The 18,863-nt window shown below is 37.0% G+C and overlaps 1 protein-coding gene across 2 annotated transcripts in view; it reads right to left on the reverse strand.

Moving 5' to 3' along the window:
• FOLH1 (folate hydrolase 1) overlaps nt 1–18,863 on the reverse strand; it is a 52,845-nt gene that overhangs the window by 25,487 nt on the left and 8,495 nt on the right. For both annotated transcript variants that reach the window (XR_013959141.1, XM_080643205.1), the window contains exons 3-7: nt 17,242–17,428; nt 11,688–11,789; nt 5,546–5,671; nt 3,399–3,585; nt 684–777 (exon numbers count right to left, since the gene is read on the reverse strand). Coding sequence is in view for 1 of the 2 variants with exons in the window: in XM_080643205.1 (XP_080499331.1) it covers nt 684–777; nt 3,399–3,585; nt 5,546–5,671; nt 11,688–11,789; nt 17,242–17,428 (696 nt within the window). In the remaining variant the exon portion in view is untranslated. The remainder of the gene's footprint in view (nt 1–683; nt 778–3,398; nt 3,586–5,545; nt 5,672–11,687; nt 11,790–17,241; nt 17,429–18,863) is intronic.

The following is an 18,863-nucleotide window of genomic DNA, read 5'->3' on the forward strand; positions in this document are numbered from 1 at the left end:
AAAGAAAGAGAAGAAGAAAAGAGTGCTGGGTGGTAGCATCAAGTTGAGCAAGGATGTTGGGGAGTCCTCGGGCAAAATTTCCCATCAGAAGAGTCAGGTGCTTTCCATAATGGGCCTGGTTTAGCATCCCTGAGGCCCTCTGGAAATGACTGGGAGCAGCTGTGGGAAGCATGGCCCACAGTGGTCAGCAAACTCATTAGTCAACAGAGCCAAATATCAACAGTACAACAATTGAAATTTCTTTTGAGAGCCAAATTTTTTAAACTTAAACTTCTTCTAACACCACTTCTTCAAAATAGACTTGCCCAGGCTGTGGTATTTTGTGGAAGAGCCACACTCAAGGGGTCAAAGAGCTGCTTGTGGCTCGTGAGCCGCAGTTTGCCGACCACTGCCCTAACACAAACAGGGTGTTGCATTTCAAGGCACAGTGGCTGGAGCAATTGATCAGTTATGCTCCCTGCATTTGGAGATCTGAAAGGCTCATTTTCACGGCTGTCACACAGGACATACTGATATGTAAAGTAAATTCCAGAACAGAACCATTATTCTATAAAATGGTGATAAAATTAAGTGTTTCACCCACCTCAGAGGATTTCAATAACAAATAATGGAGATAAAAGTTTAAAAGTTGAAGACTACCAATAAAGAGAAGTACGCCATCTGATTGTTTCTTACAAACTTACTCCAGGAGTTTCTGTGCATCAAAGTATCCAATCGGATGAACAGGAATACTTGGAAGGCCCACAGCCTCTGGGATTTCACGTCGATAAGCATATTCTGAAAGAATAAAAAGGCAGTCCTTTTCAAAATATTTTCTGTAAGTCATGTTAAACATATTTTCACATTGCATCTACTGGAATTGTTGAAATAAAAAGACAGGCAATTTCAAATGTTAGCCAGAATGCAGAGCAGCAGAAACTCTCATACAGTGCTTGTGAGAGTGTAAAATTGTGCAGTCACATTGGATAACTCTTTTGAAAAGCAATGTTAAACAGAAATGTGCACTATGGCACAGAATTTCTGTTTATCAGTCAAAGAGATGAAAACATATCATGTCTCCACAAAAAGATTCATGCAAACTGCTTATAATAGCCCCATTTATTTTAGCCAAATACTGGACACAGTCCAGGTGTCAGTCAACAGGAGAATGAATAAATTATCTGTAGTATAGTCTCACAATACAATGCTACTCAGTCACTAAAAGGAACAAATTACTGCCCTGGCTGGTGAGCTCAGTGGTTAGAGCGCCAGCCTGCCCACCAAAGGGTTTCGGGTTTAATTCCTTATCAAGGGCATGAACTTGGTCTGTGGGTTTCACCCCCAGTCCTGTCAAGGTGCATGCAGGGGGCAACCAATTGATGTGTCTCTCTCACATAGATGTTTCTCTTTCTCTCCCCTCCCTCCCTTCAACTCTCTCTAAAACTCAATGGAAAAAATATCCTTGGGTGACGATTAACAACAACAAAAAAGAACAAATTACTAATATAACATGGATAAATCTCAAATCATTATACTGAGTAAAAGCAGCAAGGCATAAAAGAATACATACTGTTTTATTCATTTTATATTAAGCCCCAAACCAGGCAAACTAACCAATAGTGACAAACATCAGAAAGTGGTTGCTCCTGAGTGTGCAGTAAAAACAACCAGAACTTTCTGAACTCATGGAAGTGTCCTATATTTTATATTGAGTAACATAGATGTATGCGATTTTTATAATTTATTGAACTGAACTCTAAAGATCTGTGAATTTTAGTGCTTGTAAACTCAACTTCAAAATAGAAACATACATTCTGTCATTTCTTTAGATTAAAAAATAATGAAAGCAATTTTTCTTTTTTTTCCAAAATTTTAAATTATCTACTAAGAAATTCACATGATTGCAAAATCTTTTTCTTTTTATGGGTAAAATGACAATATGTCACGTGACATTTGTTTTAAAATTCTCTAGAGCAATAACAATAAGTAAACAAATGGGGATGAACAGATGAAACAAGATTGACAATTGATTGTTGATAATTATCTCTTATCATGCATTACATGTTATGTATATTATGTATAATATATATTTTTGAATTGTTCCATAATAAAAAGTTAAAAAAAAATTTTTAAAGAATAGAACAGGCCTTGGCCAAGGTAGCTCAGTTGGTTAGAGCATTGTCCCAATATGCCAAGGTTATGGGTTTGATCCCGTCAGGGCACATACAAGAAATCAACCAATAAATGTATAAATAAGTGGAACAACAAATTGATGTTTCTCTTTCTCAAATCAATAACTAAAAATCAAAATATATATGTTTAAAAAAGAAATACAGCACCAAAGGGAATTCAATAACATGACTTTCCTTCCTAAAAATTATCATTTTAAATTAGAGGGTGACCTAAGTTCCAGTGTATTTATGTGATTTACAAAGTCAAAGTACGTAAGCATTAGCGGAATCTACAATTTGATAAAGAAATAAAGAATGAAAAAAAACAACAACAACAACAGACACTTGGCAACAGATTTTATCCAAGTTATACAGCTCAGTTAGTTTTAAACCACACAAACTAAGCACATTCAAATGAATTCACTCCCTTTGTTAATGATCTACAGTTGTACAGGGAACTATCTCAGCACCAGACAAGCATGTGGACTCTGGAGCCAGACTGCCTGACTTTGAACCCCCACTCCTCATTAAGTGGTGTCATAATCTAGGCACACTGCTTCCTTCTCCTAGCCTCATGTCCATCTTCTGTCAATAGAGAGAACAATACTACCAAGCTTGAAGGAGTGTTAATGCAGGTGAAGAGCTGGTCTTTAGGAAACACTCCTTGAAAGTTATCACTATTGTCTTTATATCGCAAAGATGCAATAAGCATTTTCTGGACTCTGTCTTAAATGTCTCGTTTCAGGGGGTTATAGAACTTCTGTTCTACTATCCTTTATCCACGATTGTGAAATTCCAAAACTGTGTGCATTTGGAGGAGAGTCACTTGGCAACACAACCTGATTTGACGTAAATTCATTTGACAGCAAAATCTGACTTAAGCAGACACAGGCTACTCATACTACATCTTTAACCCAGCTTGGTGTGATTATTCATACATTTTGCTGCAAAAATATGTATATGCTTGCTTCCTGTATTGTCCCAGCCTCTCTTTAAGTATTACACAATGTATGGTATATGCACCGCATTACTTTTAAATGTTTGAATTCCAAAACCCATCAGGCCCAAGGGTTCCAAACAAGGGACAAGGAAACTGAATTGATAATATTCAGAGTTCAAACCTCTTTAATTTTTTTCTTAGATGCAAATAGAATAAGAAAAAGACATACTATGTTGTCAAAGGAAGTCCTTTCATAAAATCACTTAAAGTGTTAAGTTTCCCATGATAATGAAGGCCTGATTGCTCACCATTTGCTGGGTAACCAGGTGTGAGAGGGTCGCCTGCACCATTAAGATTTAAGACATTGCCACGCTGGACACCACCTCCAGGAAGATTCCAACCATCTGGATAGGATGCCACCCCAGGAGCAAAGTAATCAGCGGGGTCTGAGTACAGAATGATTCCTTTGGCCCCCGCCAGCTGGGCGTTCTTAACCTGTGAAACACAATGTCTCTTACTACAGGTTGGTTGTTCCAAATCTGGTTATATCAATACTCAAAATTATCCTTAAATAAGTAACCAGACTTTTTATTTTTAACCTTTTATCATTAGACCTACAACAAAGAATAATTCACAGAGAACTGGCTTTTTCCCACCCTACTACAGGCTCTAAAGTGTCAGCCCTAAAAGTAGCACATGCGGATAATGTACCCATTAGTGGTAGCAAGTACTTGCTGTTTTCTTCCACTAGTCACTAGTCTAAATGCACAAGAAGCCTGCCAGATTCCCATTTTTTCTATGGTTGAAAGGGAATACCTTTGAAATTTAATTTCCCAAGAAAGAGGAAAAAAAAAAAAATATATATATATATATATACACACACACACACACACACACACACACACATACTAGAGGCCCGATGCATGAAATTCATGCATTGGGGGTGTGGGGGGGTTCCCTCAGCCAGGCCTGTGCCCTCTTGCTGTCTGGGACCCCTCAATCCTTACCGCCTGCCTGCTTGCTGCTCCTTAGCGCTGCCCCAGAGGCAGGAGAGGCTCCTGCCACTGCTGCTGCACACCACAGCTGTGAGCCTGGCTTTTGGCTGAGTGGCATGCCCCTGTGGGAGCGCACTGACCACCAGGGGGTAGTTCCTGCATTGAGCGTCTGCCCCCTGGTGGTCAGTGTGCATCATAGCGACTGGTCGTTCTGGTCGTTCCACCATAGTGGTCACTTAGGCACTTAGGCTTTTATTATATATATATATATTTTTATATATATATATATATATATATGTTTATATATATATATATATGTTTATATATATATATATATATAAAACAAATCAAGTGATCATAACTTTAAAAACTCTATGTATATATAAACTGGTTTCTTTCATTATCTATAACAATTCACATTAACACATTTCAGATGGATCACGAGAATTCTCATTTTCTGTTCTAAAGCTTGCGGCCAATCACAAGAATCTTTAAAAGATATTAGCTTATAAGAACATGTAATAAATAACTTTGAAATGCAATGGGTATTTAATTTTAAAGCATGCCTTTAACATTTATGTAAAATGTTTTTTGTACTCGTTCAATAGAAACTTATCTGGCCACTGGGTAAAGCTAACAATAAAACTACTGGTCCGCAATGTGTTAAAATTAAATGTAGTAAATATTTTCAAAGTTAATATTATAATAAAAGCTGCCGAATCAAGGTTAACAACAAATCCAGCACACACTTCTTTGTAGACCATAGGCATATCTGTAGGCATGGAAAAAATCTGCTCTATCCTCCCTGATCTATCACACTAGCCACATTGCAATGGCCCATCAAAACCCCTGCCTAGCCCTGGCTGGTTTGGCTCAGTGGATAGAGCGTTGGACTATGGACTGGAAGGTCCCAGGTTCGATTCTGGTCAGGGGCGCATGCTCAGGTTGCAGGCTCGATTTCCAATGGGGGGCATGTAGGAGCAGCCAATCGGTGATGCTCTCTCATCATTGATGTTTCTATCTCTCCCTTCTTCTCTGAAATCAATAAAAATATTTTTTAAAAAAACCTGCCTAGCCTGGCCAGCATGGCTCAGTGGTTAAGCATCGACCTATGAACCAGGAGGTCACAGGTTCGATTCCCAGTCTGGGCACATGCCCGGGTTATGAGCTCAATCCTCAGTAGGGGGCATGCAGGAGGCAGCCAATCCATGATTCTCTCTCATCACTGATGTTTCTATCTCTCACTCCCTCCCCCTTCCTCTCTGAAATCAACAAAAAAAAATATATTAAAAAAACAAAAACCCGGTCTATGAGCTAGCAGAGGTGTCCTCACTATAAGGTGGGCATATTACAGAACATGATAGGATCATGATCCTCAAAAAGTTTTAAGGATACGATTCTACATATATGACACAATATAACTTTATATTTGTGGAGAACAAAAAGGAGATGATTTTTACCTTATTTCCTCTAAAAATTTTCCCATATCTGGCAATAACAATCTTCCCAGAGCAATTGATTTTCATATCCCGCTCGAGTTTAAAGAAGTCTTCCGTTCGTGCATAGTTCACATATACTAGATCACCCTGTTGAGATCATGCATGACTTAGAACAGGTAAAACTGAATACAAGCAGATTGCTCTGCACTATTTCACATCTTTGAAATAGGGAAGAGGCAAGAGCACACAGGAGGGTCAGAGAAGCATGAGCCTCAGATAAAAGATTCAGGGAGAAAGAACTTGCATTCAGAAGGCAATTAGCTGGATTAGACATAGGAATTTAACAGCAAGTTTTTTTGTTTGTTTTTAACATATCTGTCTCCTCTATAGAAGCTATAAAGCCATAGAAGTATTCCCCAGGAAGGAAATGTATATAAATATACACATTGCTGCATGCAATTTAAAGGGGTTCAGACACCTTAGGTTAAGAAGTCCTTGATGAGAGCTTTATTCTCTTTGGAGTATATTCAGAAACGGTAGCTTAATGGGTCTTCACAACCACTAGGTAAGGGAGAAAGGTCAGAGGTCAGGTAATATCACTGCTCTAAGGTCTGGCTTCACATCATTAGTATGATTATGTGCAAGTCTTACAACATCTCTGAGTTTCAATATAGTCACATGCCACATAACGACATTTCGGTCAATGAGGGACAGCATAGACAACAGAGACATAACATATAACCTAGGTGTGTCATAGGCTCTACTATCTATGTTTGTGTAAGTGCCCTCTATGTTTACACAAGGATGAAATCGCCTAACAATGCACTTTCCAGAACATGTCCCAAGTGGCATATGACTGGACTCTCATTTATAAAATGGGCTTTTAGATTAGATCAACAGTCTTCAAACGTATTTTGCTCACCTACTTCCTACACTGACTTTGAAAAACAGTATTTTTAAGTTGGCACCTAAAGTTTTTTATCATACCTTTAAGGAGTTGTAAATGATGCAATTTTCAGTATATAAGTATTAACATTTTTCAAGGAATTTTTCCTCACTTTTTGTGTCCAAAAAATTTTAAAGACTATTATGATTTACTATTCAGTATCATAGTTTTAAAAATACAGAAATACACTATTCTCTTTAGTCAGAATTTTATCATTGTTTCCCCCCCCCCCCCCCGAACTTCTGTCCCTCTTCCCCCAAAACATTCTCCTCTAAAGTAAAATGTATCTGTGCTGGGCAACAGCATGTGCTGCCAGATTTCCCTTCAGTGAGAGATTCTTGTTCCAGCTGCAGGGAAGGCTCTCAGCAGACAGCCTTCTGGTGTCAGCCCTTTGCTCAAGGTTTGCTACAAACAGCCACCTTGCTCAGTCATGTCCTTTTTTAGAATGCAACACATTCAATGATTGATTGACGTGGAAGTGTTAAGACCTGGACATCTTAGTCCAACCCAGGACCAATATGATGGGCAATTCTGACTCCAGAGCTGCCCATCGTGTCAGCTGAGGATGTCCGTGAGCTGGCATTGAGGTGAAACTTCTCCCTCTGCTTAATCCAGCTTCCTTCTCCTCCCTGCCAAAAATATCGATCCCAAGAGAACACTACTTAATTAACATTTAGCTTGTTACTAGTAAATTCCATTTCAGTCTCTGGGTATGCTTGAAAGTCTTTTATTAATCACTGGCAAACTTCCCTTGATTAACATATAAATTGAATTTTTAAAAATATGTATTTCCTCCCTGGCCAGCATTAGGATGTGGTTAGGGCATTGGCCCACACCCGAAGGGTTAAGAATTCGATTCCCAGTCAAGGGCTCATATCTAGGTTGCAGGTTCAATCCCCAGCCCAGGTCAGGGTGCATGGGGAGAGGCAACCAGTGGATGTGCCTCTCTGATGTTGATGTTTCTCTCTTCCTTTTTCTTTTTCCCCTACCCACTACTCCTTTCCACTTTTCTAAAAATCAATGGAAAAATATCCTTCAGTGAGGATTAACAAAACAAAACAACAAAAAAGTATTTCCTATGACAGGCTATCTGTGTAATGAAAATTCTCCAGAAGTAAGTTATAATAATAGCAGTATCTAACTGAGTCTAACAACATCATTACAATTTTTTATAAATAGTACTTAAGCATCAAATTGTACTTGAAAAATATCTCTTGATGCTATGGAATATTAAAAATTAGGCCATGGATCTGTGAATGAACAGACTATTGCTAGAATGAGACAGGATTCAGCATCACTTCTGTTCATACTTCCTGTTCTCAGAAACCTTGGGATAGGAATGAAAAAAATTTTGTCATGAAATCTTCACTAAATTATTTAAATTCCTTCCAAGTTATAACCCCCAAATCATACACTGATCTATTATCCAAGTTAATTCTAACGATGCCAGTAGGAAACTCAATTAGGCTCAGCTTTAATTTTATTCCATTGCAAACCATTTGATTTGTCAAATCATTTGTTACCCAGCCAGCTGTTAGAATCTTGCACTACCATCTCTTTGTGTGGAATCCCAGGGATTTTTTTACAAATCAAAAATATGCTTCATATTGTTTTAGAACGGGTAGATGATGTCTTTCATTAATAAGAGAAAAAATGACTATAAATAAGGAGATGGTGACAGAGTACCAGCAGGATCTCACCACAGGCCAGTTCCCAATTCCATCAGAGAGTACACCGAGAAACGGATGATGCAACTCATCTCTTTAAAATGGTCCCATGCCTGCCTTTGGAAAGTCTTCACACATTCTAGCTTGAAGCCCCTGTCCTAGACGATTTCTAATATCTTTGTTTCCCTCTTTGACTACATTACTCATGGCATATGCACAACAAATTTATAACAGATACTAAAATGAAGTTGCTTCCAAGTGTATTCTCAGATTTGACAAATTTGTTGAAGATATATATATATGAATTTATTATGTGCTCAGTAGAGTTCTAGGAATTAGATATATGCCAAATTCTCGACCTTGAAGGAACTTACATTCATGTGGAAGGAGAGATAATAAACAATAAAGTTACTAAGTAAATGACACAGAATATTAAAAGATGATAGGTGCTATAGAAAAATTCAAAGATAAGTTTAAATAGAGTAGGCAAACAATGAACTGGGACTCAGGCAGGACCATTTTAAATAAAAAGAGGAAAGAAAAGTCTATTGAGAAAGTGGCAATTCAATCTTTGCTTCAGTAAAAGGATTACTTTTATTTCTCCTAATACAATGCAATGTTAATGCACTATTAATGATAGTTCTGTATGTCTGATTTATCACTGTTAGGCCTCTTTGGAGTTCACTCTTATTCTAATTGTGACTACAAAGTAATGAAGCAATTTGATTTTAGTGAATTTTGTTTTAAGTATCCTACTTGAAATTTATCCCTATTTAAAAGACTGCTTCTTCAAATCTCTGTAAATTTTGGCTATCTTTTGATAAATCTGCAGTTTTCACAAAACAAATTATAATAGAGAAGGGACTAACGAAGACAGTAGTTTAAAAATGACAGTTGACTTTGAAAATGAAAACAGTGTGATAGATATGCAAGTTGCCACTGTGAATTAGAAAAAAGCTTTGTTTTCAGACAATGACCTTGTAAAATTTACACTGCACCATTGTTCTATGACTGGGAATAAATACAATCTTGCACTGTTAGCCTAGAATTTTCCATTTCTTTCAAGCTTCCATCTTTCTGCTCTTGTTAATAGAACACAAAACTGAGAGGCAAGACCAGTGGTTTTTAAAGCATGGTTCTTGAACCCTCAGAATCAACATCACCTGGGACCGTGGGAACAAACTCTCAACCTTCACCTATGACCTACTGAAACTCAGGGGGTAGGGACCAGAATCTGAGTTTTACAAACCCTCTGGATTATGTTGATTCATGCTAAAGTTTGAGAACCCCTAAATTAGACTACATTATATGGACATTGTCAAATTGCTAATTTCAAATAGGCTAAAGCAAAACCCAGAATTTCATACTCCAGAGGATTCAGATGAAGATCCAAAATTACTGACAGGGAAATACCTTAAGCATACAGACAAACAGACATAATTTTAAAAGAATTAACACTCCTTTGGCTGGGTTACAGGGGACCCAGTGAGGCATACCAGCCAGCAAACTCATCTAATATTTGAACACAAACAGCAGTCCCATGAAGAATCGCATGCTCCTTCGGTCCTCCTATTAATCTGGAATAGTTTAAGTATACTTGAAAAATGTGAATTAATAATCTCTATGACTCTCTTATGAGTAGAATAATTCTGTCAGAGTTCAAAAATTATTTAGGGAGTTTTACGGTAAAAACCCAAAACTAAAGTGGGTATACTTTCCTCCTTATAACCCTGTCTTCCCATCCAGAAATACAATGTTTCTTTATACATAATATTTTCACTGCTCAATAAATTTCAGTGTTCTTCAACTAGTTCACACTCATTTAACTTTAAGATTTTTAAAATGTATTTTATGGCCATTTTCTTTTATTTACTTTTATATATTTTTTAAATTAAATTTGTTATAATTTTTGCTATTATATATCATTTGTGTACACACATACATATAACCATTTAACTCCAATCTGGTAGTATTATGCTATTTTTATAATAAAGATATATTCGTGCTTTTTTATATTCCACTTATAAAACATATCACTATAAATAATGGAGGGGATTAATAAAGGAGATCCAAATTGTATAAACATAAAGATAATAATTATACAATATCAAAACTAAATATTTATTTTAAATAAAGGGCAACATAAGTAACAAACAAATAGGTGAAAAAAATTAGAAGATATTTGCAATATTTAAACCAATTTGAGATGAATAACAAATATTTAAAAAACAATATTGCTGACTGTTATATCCCTTATTTCTATCTCATGTCAATTATAAAATTATTAAATAATTGCAAACATTCTGTTTATGTGATAATTTTAGAGAAATTTTTTCCAATGTTATATCATTAGGTAAAATATCAAGTATTCATTCAAAGTAAATTTCATACAACAAAAAAATCCTTCTGAGTTTGTGACATTTTAAAATTATAAATAATTAATCAAATACATTTGAAAATAATAAAATAATATGAATTTTAACTTTCTTATTAAAAATATGGCATTATCTGATATTAATTTGTCCCTATAAATCCTGATTGGTAAAGATAGTTTTGTAAATATCAATTTAATTCGAAATGTGATTTTTTTACTCAGGATGTTTCCAATAATAGCTCAAGCCCTTACCTCTCTATTGAGTGATGCTTCAATATACCCAACTGTCAATTAGCAACTTCTTATGAATATATCCTAGGCACTTTAAACTCAATATGTCCAAACTTGAATTTAATTCATATTAAAGATTATAGCAGGAGAGAAAACATGTAAAAAGATCCTAATAGATTATATTCAACTGTTTCAAACAAAGCTTTCTCATAAAAAAAAAACAAAATACTGTGCAAATACCTGGGGGTTAATTGTACAATTTCAGATGACTGTATGCACAGTGCTTCACTGGGCAAATCACATAAGACTCTCTACAATGGACATTCATGCTCTTCATTTGAAAATGGCAATAATATGATTATTTGATTTGAAAATGTCAGTGCTATACAACAGTAAGATATTGTATTTTCATACAATAGGAATTACTTGGCAATAAAAAGGAACAAACTTCTGATAAATACTAAAATGTGAATTTCAGAGATTATGCTTCACAAAAAGAACTAGAAACAAATGATTGCATGCTATACAATTCCATTTATATGAATTTCTAGAATGGGCAAAACTAGTCAACAGTGGCAAAAATATCAGAACAATGGTTGCCTCGGGGTGTGTGGAGTTGATTGAGAAGGGGCATAAAGGCACTTTTGGAAGTAATAGCCTATATGTGGATGGGGTTTGAATTGCAAGGTATAGGCATTTGTCAAAAGTCAATAAATGTACATTTTGATTTATGCATATCATGTAGTGAATTTTATCTTAAAAAGCACTATGAACACAATAATAAATATTTTTTTTTTAGTAAGAAATTCTAGTTTCTTAAATGTGGAAAAGGATGAATTTGGATTGTATCAGAAACCTTTTAATGCCCCTTAATTATTGCCTGGATGTATGAGGGGTGCTGGGTTTTTTTGTTTTTGTTTTTTTATTATTGCTTTAGATTTTTACCTCTGGCATTCCTTGCGGAGAGAAAGCACTGTAAGGTGGCACAACATCTGAAATATTTTCATATCCTGGAGGAGGTGGTTCAAATAATGATGTGTTGAAAATCTAGAGAAATAGAATAATCAGAAGTAAATCAGGTAAAATTTGGATTCTACAATTAAATAAGGATAACCGTGTATTATCTTTTTTGTCAGTAGAGGGTTAATCAATCCTTCAATATTTTGAGAATACATATCAAATACCTAGCACTGTGCTAGAAGCTATGGTAGGCTTTTAAGAGATGAAGAAATTACAGACCCTGAGAAAATCTATATATACCAGCTTTTGTTTTAGAAGAAACATTTTATTCTAAAAATAAAAAGTAACATTGTATGGTAATCATAGTCACTTAGAACAATGCAAAGATAAAAGCTTAGGAACACATTAAATACTAAGTTCACTTCAATAACAAAAATTACATTTTGCGGGGAATCTATATCTGATTGTATCTAGATATATAAACAACATTCACTCTGAAAAGAACTTAAAACACTGAACCAGACATAAAGTATTATATTTTTAAGTGTATCACTCAATGGGGTGGGGGGAGTTAGGAAAGAAACAGAAGCTAAAAGAATAACATGAAAGCAGGAATTCTGAGATGAGCAATAAAATCATTTTTTTTTTTCCCTTAGCTGGATCTATCAAAGCTTGGGACTCCATGGGAGGGCAAAGACATTAAAAAAACAAGTCCAGAGACCATCCAAATAATAGAGTGTAACAGGAGACCTCTGCATAAAAGCTGGGTCTTCAGAAAGCAACATCCTTGCCCTAGCTTGTTTGGCTCAGTAGATAGATCATCAGCCTGCAGACTGAAGGGTCCCCAGTTCAATTCCTGTCAAGGGCACATGCAGGGGTTTCAGGCTCGATTCCCAGTATGGGGCAGCCGATCCGATGGATGATTCTCATCATTCATGTTTCTATCTCTCTCTCCCTCTCCCTTCCTCTCTGAAAGCAATAAAAATATATTTTTTTAAAAAGCAATATTTTTAGCGTTAAGAATAAACTAGAAATAAACTAGAATAAACTGTCCTACAAAAAATGATGGCTTGCAGTAGAGGGGAAACAAATTGCCCCAGGGAATTCCTAATTATATGATTTTGTAGTTTCTAATATACAGTACGTAAGGTCACTTACACCCTTTTATTATATGATTTTTACTCTCCCTTTTCTCCCCCTAATGCTTTTCCTTTTTTTTTTTTTTTTTGATAGGTTAATTATGTTAGTTTATGTCTTTTTGTAGTTTGGAAATTGAAAAATCTGATTCCTACTTAACATAGTTACAGCAAATATAAAAATTAATGATTAAAACATTCCCTCCAGTCAAGGATATCTGCTATCACCACTTCTTTTGAACGTTATGCCAGTGCAGCAGTACAAAGGGTGATGGGAGCTGGGGAGTGAATCTGGGCTAACATATTGTACTAACCGGAGCACTAGTAAGCTACCTCTTCTGAGGCAGACAGAACCTAACATAAAACCAAACTACTATCCTCCAAAAATCTTCACATCTCCCATATTTCTCATAATTTTTCTGGTATCCACAAAGGGTGCAAACTCATCTGAATCACTGGGAAGGATTATAAAAGAAAATACACTAAACTGCAATAAAAATCCATCTAGAAACGAAGTGACTATATCAGCAAGTCTTTCAGCCAAGGGAGTATTCAAGCTTGTCTCACTTGATTTGCCTTTATACTAATCTTCAGTTTTATAGCACTACTGAGCCAGTGGATTTTAAAGCATTTATGAGTTATTCTAACAACTACAAAAAGTTTTTTAAAGTCAAGGAAATAACCATTTTGGGTGACTTTTTCAAAGGTCATATATATAGTCTTATATACCAGTGAACATCGTTCACTTTCCAAAATTCACTAATATAGCCCCAAATTAACTATTCTGAGCATAACTAAAACAATTTTGGCTTTCAAATTTCTATTTACTTGTTATGATAAACCAGTCAATATGTAGTTCAATTTATATTATATATTATCTCTACATAAACAAAGGTAAAAAAATGTGTCTGTATATACTTAAAATATTTCTGGAATCTACAAAACACTAATATCTGTTGCCTGTGGGAAGTGGAACTTGTCTGTGTTGCAAAGGAGAATAAAATTTAATTTGTCCTGGCCAGTGTTGCTCAATGGTTGAACACTGACCCATGCACCAAGAAGTCACCTGTTCAATTCCTGGTCAGGCCACATGCCTGGGTTGCAGGTTCAATCCCTGGTTGGGGCCGTGCAGGAGGCAGATAATCAATGTTTCCCTCTGACAAGGATATTTCTCTCTCCCTCTCCACTTACTGGGGAGACAGTAAGAGAGCGTTTATAGTTAGGACACAGGGATGAAAATGGAGCTGAACTATCAGGATGTCAAAAGATAATGCCTGAATCTGAAACACAGCCAATATAAGCATGCTATTTAAGGAAACAGTGGTAAATATCAAAAGAATCAACTCCGGTTTGAATAGTGATTGCCTCAGGAAAGGGGGAACTAGGAAGGAAGCAAGGCACTTTGGAGAACTATACGATTCTGTGATTCTTTATGTGCAGGTGTAACTTGGATAAAAACATAAATGAAAGTAGCAGAATCCCAGAGGGAAGATGGGGGATGGAGGGGAGGAGAGATTAACCATGGAATTTATATGCATACTAGAGGCCTGGTGCACGAAATTCCTGCACTCATGGGGAGGTCGGGGGGAGGGGTCCCCTCAGCCCGACCTGCACCCTCTCGCAGTCTGGGAGCCTTTGGGGGATGTCCAAATGACAGCTTAGGCCGTGGGGGGCAGGCCTAAGCTGTCAGTTGGACATCCTTAGCGCTGCTGCAGAGGCAGGAGAGGCTCCTGCCACCACTGCTGCACTTGCCAGCCGTGAGCCTGGCTCCTGGCTGAGTGGTGCTCCCCCTGTGGGAGCGCACTGACCATCAGAGGCAGCTCCTGCATTGAGCATCTTCCCCCTGGTGGTCAATGTGTCTCATAGCAACTAGTCATTCTGCTGTTTGGTCGATTTGCCTTTTATTAGATACTAGAGGCCCGATAAACGAAGATTCATGCAAGAATGGGCCTTTCTTCCCCTGGCTGCTGCCACCACCTTCGCTTCAGCCTGGAGCCGCCTTTTTGCTCTGGGCCGGAGCTGCCTTTCCATCTTACCACGCTGCCCAGAGGCCCGGAGCGGCTGGGGCAGTGCAGAATGGCTGCATCATTGCCATGGTGATGACACAAGCATCTCGCCCCGCCCCTGGCCGCTCAGCACCTGTGTATGCAAATTAACCCACCACCTTTGTTGGGTTAATTTGCATACTCATCCCTGATTGGCTGGTGGGTGTCGTGAAGGTAAGGCCAATTTGCATCTTTCTCTTTTATTGGTGTAGACTAGAGGCCTGGTGCATGAATTTGGCCTGGCCTGTGGGATTGGGCTGAAACTGGCTCTCCAACATCCCCTGAGGGGTCCTAGATTGCGAGAGGGTGCAGGCCAGGACGAGGGACTCCACTGGTGCACAATCAGGGCCAGGGAGGGATGTGGGAGGGCTCTAGAGTGTGTCCAGTCCATCTCGCTCAGTCCCAATCGGCCAGATCCCAGCAGCAAGCTAACCTACTGGTCAAAGTGTCTGCCCCCTGGTGGTCAGTGCACATCATAGCGACTGGTCGACCGGTCGAATGTCTACCCCAGGGGTCCTCAAACTACGGCCGCGGGCCACATGCAGCCCGCCGAGGACATTTATCCAGCCCGCCGGGTGCTGCTGCCTGTCCTGCTTAGCAGCCGACTCGTCCTGGGCCCGCAGTGCGCATAGGAATTTGTTCATAGTTTTTTTTTAAACTATAGTCCAGCCCTCCAACTCTCTGAGGGACAGTGAACTGGCCCCCTATTTAAAAAGTTTGAGGACCCCTGGTCTACCCCCTGGTGGTCAGTGCAAGTCATAGAGAGTGGTTTAGTGTCCTTAGCATATCATTAGCATATTACACTTTGATTGGTTGAATGAAAAACCAGATGACTGGACACTTAGTATATTAGGCTTTTATTATATAGGAGGATTTGCATAGCCATAGTGTGGTGAAGGCCTGAGAGGGGGGCAGGGGGATGCTGGGTGGAGGGGGTCAATAGCAAAGGAAATAAAAGAGACATCTGTAATACTTTCAACAATAAAGATAAATTTTTAAACAACATAAATGAAAATAAACTAGTGATATAACTTAAAAAAAAAATTAAGAAGCTTTAGGCAACTAACACCATTTAAGAAAACCTCCAAAAGGAAACTTCTACATGATATGCTTATATTATGTAACAGGCTTTAGGACTTGCATAAATGTTTGTAATGGCAAAAATAATGAAATGGAATAACAAAAGCAAAGCTACAGTCAAAATTGGGAGTTAACAGAGGAAAAAAGGACTGGAAGTTAGCTATTTTCCTGATTGTACATAGACAATCCCCAAATTTGATAGATAAGGACAGATATTTAAGCATATGTATATTTTTAATATCAATATTGATCAAGCTTGACCACTAATCAAGCTAAAGAAACTTGAAGCTTTATATAATTTAGAAGCCCCAGCTAAGAAAAGAACTGAAGGAAGCTATCTGGATTGAAGAGGACTATTTTAGTTAGGTATGGTAGTTCTAAAACTAAGGTGTGCTAACTAGCAATGAATATATGAGTTCTAAGCTTTCATACTGAATATATTTTATGATAAGAATTAGCTCAATTACGTGGATTGCCTCCCCCCCCCTTCCTTTTTTTGTTGTTGATCCTCAGTGGAGGCTATTTTTCCATTGATTTTTAGAGAGAATGGAAGGGCAGGGAAGAAAAAGAGAGAATAACATCGATGTGAGAGAGACACATTAATGCCAGGGATAGAGCCTGCAACCAATATATATGTCCTTTACCGAAATCAAACCCAGGACCCTTCCATCCACAGGCCAATGCTCTAGCCACTGAGCAAAACTGGCCAGGGCTGTCTTCTCTTTAAGTATGTGCCCTAACTTACAAACAAGATTGTAAATTCTTTAGAATAGATATGTTATAGACTTTCCCTCCAAGTACTCACATCTGAGTTCTGGGTATGGAGCTGAACACATGACCATATGACCATATGAGACATAATCATTAAGAACCAATAAAAACTTTGTGGCTAAAATTGCACACTGGGTCTCTGATTTCCCTAGCATCCCTCAACCTGTGCAGTATCTTTTATAGTCTGAACCTCTCAGAAATGTATCAATTTTAGTTGCTTGGGAGCTTACTATTATCTCATAATTTAAGTTAGTGTACAATACTAAAAAATAGAAAATATCAACTGTTATCAAATATTAATTTCTCAGAATCCTTCCAACATCAGCATTAAATTCAAACAGCATTAAGAAAGTTGATACTGGTAATGAAATATTCAAGGCATCATTTACCAGTTTCAATAATATTGATTTCTGTCAATAACTAGAGATGTATAGTGCATTCTTTCATAGTAAGTATTTGAAAGAATAGATGGGGAAGTTTCTTTTCTAATCTTTTTTTTTTCTTTACCTCATGTCCATCTTCATCAATTATTGAGATGTAGTTGGGATGAGTTTTATTTGGATAGGACAACAGGACATCATAATGGGCTAAGTCAGCAGAATCCAGGCCAAATTCTTTCCACTGGTATTGAATTTGCTTTGCAAGCTGAAAGTTTTGTTCTGTTCCTGCTAAATGTGGAATCCGCGTAAAATTACTGGCGAACAAAAATTGAAAGTAGTTAGAAATTAACGTGTAGTCAGACTTTATCTCTCAAATCAACAACCAATTAAGGCAGATTTACATAAAAATACTTTGAAATGTGATACATTGAAAAAGGAAAATGGTAGAATTATTGCAGCAAGTAGATTTTCAAAGTGTATTTTGAAGTTTTCATGCTCCAATTTGTACTCATTGAAGGGAAAAAGTGGAGAAACTGATCTGTGCAGAGAATTGTTACATGTGACCCAGTGGACATATCCTTCAATAGCAGATGAAGGAAGTGCCATATTCTTTCCTTAAGAGCCATGACTCTTGAAACTTTCATAGAATTGCCTATCTTTATGTCATTGTGCAAAATATTTGAGAGAGAAAAATATTTTCATCCAAAATACCATGCTGTGACATGCCAAGAATTACTGGTAATTACAAGTATTTTCAATATTGAAAGTTATATTCAAGTGAGAAATCTTTTGATTAGCAAGGAATAACGTGAACATATTTATAAGCTTAAACTGAACCTCTGGAACTCTATCCATCATGCATAGTAATACACTTAAAAAGCAAGGGTGAGAATTAGTTTAACCAGGAATATCTTTAACAACTAAATTATGTAACCAGTATTTTGACTAACAGATATAATTTTCATGAGTAGACTGATTCCTCATTAAATATATGTGTAGATGCTGGTATTTTTGTGTGTTTTAAATATGTTCTGCCTGAAAATTTGTTATTTCCTTGAAGATTCAGCTCATTGGTATTTTCAACTTACACTCCTTAACGGAAAGGAAAAAAAAAAGAAAAAAGAAAATTCCACATGTCAAAGCATCATATATCATGTACAGACATTTATTTATTTCTAGCTCATTAACTTCTTGAACTTCATAAATTTCTGGTTTAAATATGGAGGTTTTACTAAAATCAATCTGCCATTCTTAGGGCAATTTAAAAAAATTAATAGGCAACATAGCTATGATGATCCCAACTTCAAATGTTTAATTCTACAGTGTATCTGAACTTTTAATTTGAAATATAAACTGCCAAGAAAAATAACTCTCAGTTTAAAAAATTCCTGTGATTACTTTTTTATACTTATGTTAAAATATTTCAAATTGTATTTACAAAATTAGTATTAAAATCCTCATTCAGTAAATTTTAAGGCCTTAACAACTTACATAGGATTTATATTGTATATTTTCAAAATATAGTAACAAAAGAATACAATTTTTTTTATTGATTTTTAGAGAGAGAGGAAAGGAGAAGGAGAAATAGAAACATCAATGAGAAACATCAACATCTATCGGCTGCCTCCTGCATGCCCCCTTCTGGTGATCAAGCCAAAAACCTGAGCATGTGCCCTGACCAGGAATTGACTGGTGACCTCTTGGTTCATGAGTGGACACTCAACCACTGAGCCACACCAGCCAGGCAAA

The sequence above is a fragment of the Plecotus auritus genome (genome assembly GCF_963455305.1).
Source record: "Plecotus auritus genome assembly, chromosome: 9".
Taxonomy (NCBI): Eukaryota; Metazoa; Chordata; class Mammalia; order Chiroptera; family Vespertilionidae; genus Plecotus; species Plecotus auritus.